Source organism: Agrilus planipennis, unplaced genomic scaffold (genome assembly GCF_000699045.2).
Source record: "Agrilus planipennis isolate EAB-ADULT unplaced genomic scaffold, Apla_2.0 scaffold56, whole genome shotgun sequence".
NCBI classification, from domain to species: domain Eukaryota; kingdom Metazoa; phylum Arthropoda; class Insecta; order Coleoptera; family Buprestidae; genus Agrilus; species Agrilus planipennis.
Window position 1 is genome coordinate 1549897 of NW_020438870.1, and position 6000 is coordinate 1555896.

Genomic DNA, 6000 nt, shown 5'->3' on the forward strand with positions numbered 1-6000 from the left:
TTAATTTGTGTTCAAAATCAAGGAAAATACGATAAATTGTATTGGAAAACCGGAAATTATTGTTATGGATTATCATTTCTTTGTGGCTACTGTGACATATTTCTGTATTTTTTTTTTTTGATAAATTTTAATGAAAATAAATAAAAATTGAAAAACTGTACAGCCCGTAAGTACAAATAACTTTCATAATCGACTTTTCGTGTTCTCTTTTCATATTTTCTGTTGTAAAAGAATTTTATTTTATTTTTTTTTGTTAAGCACGCGGAAATGCCAGTGTCGTCCACATATACGGGAGGCCTGGGGACGTACCGGGGAGGGTACGTGTCACAAGTGCGACGATCTCTCCCAAACATGGCCCACACAATGTTGATCAACGAGCCGGCCAAAATTTACCCCTACCATCTTCTACTCGTAACTAACTATCGGTTACCAGCCGATGTCGACAGGTGCAATTTAGAGGTAAAGAATTAAATAAAATAAAAATTACGTGGCATCCCGTCAGGCATGGACAGTATTCACAATTTATATTTTCAGTATGGCACTCATATCAGTGTATAAAAATACGTTCAAGATATCAAAATTAACATCCTAATTTTGCTGTAAAAATAAATAGTTTTGGAAATCATTGGCTGTACACTATTTCCTCTTGTATGTTATATTAATGTTTTTGAACGTAATTAATATGTAGTGGATGTATGTATGTCATGTAATTTTTAGATTTGATTTTAATCTAAATAATTTATTAAAATTAAATAATAAACTTTGTACTTCCTCTACATTAAATAAGGTGTAGAAATGGAATTGAATTATTTAATCAAATATAACATTGTTGTTTGGAAAAAATTAACAGACAATTTATTTTTAGCGGCATTTGTCAGACAAAGAGTTTGAAGATTTATTCCAATGTACAAGGGCTGAATTTTATAGGATACCGCAGTGGCGTAGGAACGAAATGAAACGAAGGATTCGTTTATTCTAAGGTCGATGTTTGTATGATTTTTGAGTATTAACGAAACAAACAAAAAACAGTAACGAATTGGAAGCTAAGTATATGCACGGCAGCGAAACGTTTGAATTTTTAAACTACTGAGCAGCAGCTTGAGCAGCTTTTATTTTTCACTAGAAGTTTTTCACTAAGAAAAAAGAATATATATGACATGCATATGTTTATTGTTCCTTGTAAAATATAAGTCTATTGCAGGCCAAAAGTGATTTTTTTGTCCACATGCAATAAATGCGAACCTATATTAGTTATTGCCAAGTTGATTATTGTTTATATAGCTTGTACGTATATATTAAATGATATTTATTTTATTTATTGCTCCAGAAGATGTTGCTGTTGCTTTTGGCTTGTTAATAGGATTACATTGAAACTTATTCTTTGTAGCATAATAATTGTTGGAGTGCTTGACCATTTTGTGTCGTAATGTTTTTTTCTTCAATTTTTGTTTTAATCAGTTTGTAAAATTCGCAGTCGTTTGATGATTTATTTTCCTTTATTCAAGATTATTAATTTCTAAGTTAATATTGTCGTAAAAAAAATATTGGGCAAATAGTATTTTTTTGTCAAATGCCCTGTACATAGTAAAATAGTTTTGATGATATTGAACGTGATATTATCTATTTTCTTGCAAAAAAACATTCGCCATTTCTGTTTTTTTTTTAACGACACATCACAATTGAATTCATCTGTCTTTTATAAATTAAATGATATAATACTACACCGTGAAAAAGTGGTTATGTATTTCTTTTTGTCCATGGGCAAATATAAATAAAACTATTTAAATTTAGGGTAAAAAGGCCTTCAACTATTCTAATTTATTTTTCTAAAGGTGTCTAGAGTGCTTCGCTTGGGCTAGTCGAAAAAGTAGTATTTTTTTTCTATTCTACCACGATAATCGTATCTACTAAATGTTTTTTTTTTTCCCTACTTGTTTTCGATTATTATTATTATTACAACTTTTGTGTATGTAATTCAATTGATTTTTAATTTTTACCAGATGGAAAAGGTTTTTTAAATAACTGTGACGTTCAAAGAGACATACAATTTTATTATAATAGTTATTTTTTAGATTCACTAAGATTTATGTCACTTTATGTATTATCCATATGAAATAAATTATTTATAATGAGTTATTTTCTTATTGTGATTTCTAAAAAATATGGTAATGATTTATTGTATTTCTCTGTAGTATAATAATTTACAGTATATAATAAGTCTTACATGTATATATTTATTGGTGAGAGGTGCGTACTTGAAACATGCCTAAACTTAACAAGTTATTTTTTCAAAGCACCTTTAGGTCAAAGAAGTTTGTATCATAGAATATAACAATACTTGTAAACTAACCGAACCACATCCTCTTATGATTTTACAGCTTCCTTGGTGTTTGTTTTAAGAACTGGTTCCAAGATGCTTGGTGAAGATTTGAAGTCTGGCAATATCAAACAAAATTGCACTTCCTGAAAAAAATAAGACTTGTAACTTATTTGCAACTGATATATCCTACGATAATATATGACTCTTGTCCATGAGTACATATTTGTTTTCTCGAGCAAACGGTTTTAAATTTTAATTATCACTACAAGCATCCTCTTTGTTGGTACACTCACAGATTTGCCACCCTAGCCGAAGGCGAAGGATACAGATGTGCAGTGTATGATGTAACTCAAGTTCTCTGTGGTGTGTATACTATTTTACGTCACATGGATGCCAGAAGTTCTAACATTTGTCTCTTTACTTCGATTGACAGTTAAATATATAGTGTTAAATAGTTTAGTTTCATTTCATGCATTTTTGTTCCGTTGTAAATGTAGTTGTTTCGGTTTCGTACAAAGGGTTGATTGTTCGAACTTTTGGGTAGAGAAAAATCCTTTGTAACATATTTTCCTAAAATTTCGTTAAATTCGTTTTTATAAGGAAAATAATACAAGAAGTGGAGTATATAACAATCTTACGAATGGTTAGCTGTTAATTATGTTTATTTTATTTCAAGAATTAACTGCTGAACAATGCTCTTAGTAACACTATTATTTAAGTTTCACGGTCACCCAAAGGTTACTGTACACGTTTATTGTCCAGTCGATTACCAGCCAATGAAAGAAACGAAAGAAATTACTTCCGTGCTTTCAGTTGTAATAGACAATAGTTTGGTGGGGTTTTAAACTCCATTACGAGTGTTTTTTTTTGGTAAGTGATCATTGAGTAATTTTTGCAAATCATTATATGAACCTTCATCTGTTTTGGAAAAAATTATACCTTAAACTGTATTAATTATTATTGTGTTAATATTCTTGCATTGTTAAATATTAAGGAATTATCGCCTGTTTTAAATGTATTTGTGATAAGAGGTTTTTATCTTACTGATCAGTAACACCGATAGCAGCTATTCTGTTGTGAGGCCGATACGTCATCCTGATAAGGGGTCAATAAAAAACATTCACAAAAAATGAGATCTTTAGATAGATTAAAACCCTTGGTGAATGTCGTCTAGAGGTGTAAACTGGGGAAATGTGGTTAATTTACTATCGCTTCCTACAATTTTACTTGTTTATAGAAATAAACTTTACGATTAGACAAATAAAGTATTTTTACAACTACAAATACGGTCAGTTATACCTATGTAATTATGCGGATATATTACGATAATTTACAAGTACAAGATAATTTTACAGTGTGTTTTTTAAAAACATTTGAAAATAAAGTATCTAATAAGAATGAGGAAATTCAATTTGAAATTGGAAAATTTTGAATAAGGAAATTACATAAGTAAATCTGCATAACAAATTTTCATTTTTAAATATTTATAACCAGTGTAAACCTTAGTTTCATTGTAAATATCTGGTAGAATACCAGAATACGTATGAAATAATAAAACTTTTTAATACGTAGTATAAACCTACATATATATACCTTCATATTAAATATTTCTCCTATTTCTGTTTAATAAACATTTTTGACAAAAGAAAATACTAAAACTCTAGATTTCACATAAAAAATGTGTTTCGAGAGACTACAACTAAAGATGACAAACGAGTTTCAGGTTTTATACGAAGTTTTGGGTTTTAGTATTTTATTTCAGTTCAATTTCACAGAACTTTTAAATACGAAGTAAAGGATAAACTTTATAAAAAGCTTTTAAAAGTGCAAGGTAAATTTTACTGTTTAAATGTTTAATTATCTTAAAGTAGGAAATATTATTAACTGATACGATACAAAATTGAAATTAAACAAATACATAGAATAATTAAATATCAAATTCATAATTCAAAGTGTTCATTAAAGAATAAATTATTCATATACAAATGTACACTACAGACTTGTTTACTCTTATTACAAATAATTCTTCTGATTTATCATAATTCTACTTGTTTTTATCTCTTAGCACGTGTATGTATTTTTAAACATATCCATCGTATGATACTGTATTGTTTTTTTTAAGTACTGTATTGTTTTTTTTCTTTTATGTACAAAGAAAGATTACAGTAAACTTATGCGATACAAAAGTTTATTGACTGGCATAAATTAAAAAGAATACTTTCTTATTCGTTACATATTATCAATTTTCTTTAATAGATTCTAAAAATAACTGAGTAAAATATATGTACACTATGCTTATAATACATGTATTAGATATTTTACATAAGTCCATATATGATATTTAAAATTCCATTCCTGTGATGGGAGCATTTTGAAAGCATGCAATCGATTCACTTTTTTTCTTAATAATTGTGATTGTGATATTGAATTAGGGATTATCTATTTGGTTTTAATTAGATATTTCGATGTATAGGAAGGTTGGGTGGTTTGGTGAAATACTTCTATTATTATTATTTTTAATTTAGATAAAAAAGGGCATTATTCAGTAAGTAAAAATATAGTGAATAAAACTCTTCCCTTTACAAATAATTCTCGGGAACTTCTAGTTCATTAAAATCCATTTTAAAATAATACATGTCTCAAAAACAACTTGTTTATATTACGGAAATTTTTAATAATAGGGGGCCCTTGATAAATAGATAAGAGAAGCGTGTAAAATATTGTAATTACAAGTGCCAGCACACAGCACTGTAAAATTGTATGTAATCGTGACACGTAATTTTTATCGATACCGCTTAATTTACAACCTACGCCCACAATAAAGAGAAAAACATGTTTTTAATTAAATTTTAGTTATGTAATTTCTTAGAAAACTAGGGTTTTTTCTAATTTCCAACCCAAAACCCTGACTTTTAATTTATTCGGAGATTTAATAATTTTGTGGTGAATAAACAATAATTAATTTTTAGATGTAAACAAATGTAAGAATGATTTAATGTTGATACAAAATATTGGTTTCTCGTAGAAATACGTTCATGTGTGTACTTTTGTTTTAAACGTAAAAGATTCTTAAGTTCTGTTTCGATTGATGAATTGCATATAAAAACGTCAGCGATCCCCTAATTGGGAAATACAAAATAAGGATTTCGCGAAACATGTCTCGAATAAAAAACAACAGTCAAAGCTAATTTTAAATATAATATACACCATTGCATGCCACAGTTCCGCAGTATTGAACTCAACAAAAATTCATATTACTGCATTACTAGTAAGTTAAATGATATCATTACCTAATTATGCGACAAAAACCAAACCGAAGTTGTGGTATCGTTTGGGAATTACATTACACAACTCGCAGTTTAAGTTGTGATTTTTTGATATCTGAAGTATTACTTACACACCCAAATTTTTGTACAATAAGAATCTGATCATAAGCTTATTATTTAACATTTATTAATTGGTTAGATTAACTAATCATCGTTTTAAGTTTAATTTCGAAATAATTCTGCATTCTGGAATTAATATCAATTTACTAAACCGGACCTGTAACCATTTTTAATTGTAGGTAAGCAGATATGTATGCAAGTAATCAAAATCAGTATTTTTTAAGTAAAAAGAAAATCTTGTTAAGCCATATTGTTTATTATTGAGTATGATAAATGATCACGATTCATAAATAT

The 6000-nt window shown here is 28.2% G+C and overlaps 1 protein-coding gene and 1 long non-coding RNA gene across 11 annotated transcripts in view; both read left to right on the plus strand.

The window, feature by feature from the left end:
- The window catches only part of LOC108732673 (actin-binding LIM protein 3), a 47145-nt gene extending 45166 nt beyond the window's left edge, over positions 1-1979 (plus strand). For 8 of the 10 annotated variants that reach the window (XM_018463602.2, XM_018463605.2, XM_018463604.2 and 5 more), the window contains 2 exons: positions 259-459; positions 866-1979. In XM_018463602.2, coding sequence (XP_018319104.1) covers positions 259-459; positions 866-979 — 315 coding nt within the window. In that variant the 3' untranslated portion in view covers positions 980-1979. Of the gene's footprint in view, positions 1-258; positions 460-865 lie in introns of those variants that run through there. The other 2 variants (XM_018463608.2, XM_018463609.1) reach the window with 2 other exon arrangements.
- Positions 1980-3098: 1119 nt separating this feature from the next.
- Positions 3099-6000, plus strand: LOC112905171. Its single transcript, XR_003231604.1, has 2 exons — positions 3099-3190; positions 3372-6000. It is a non-coding gene; the product is annotated as an uncharacterized LOC112905171 (long non-coding RNA).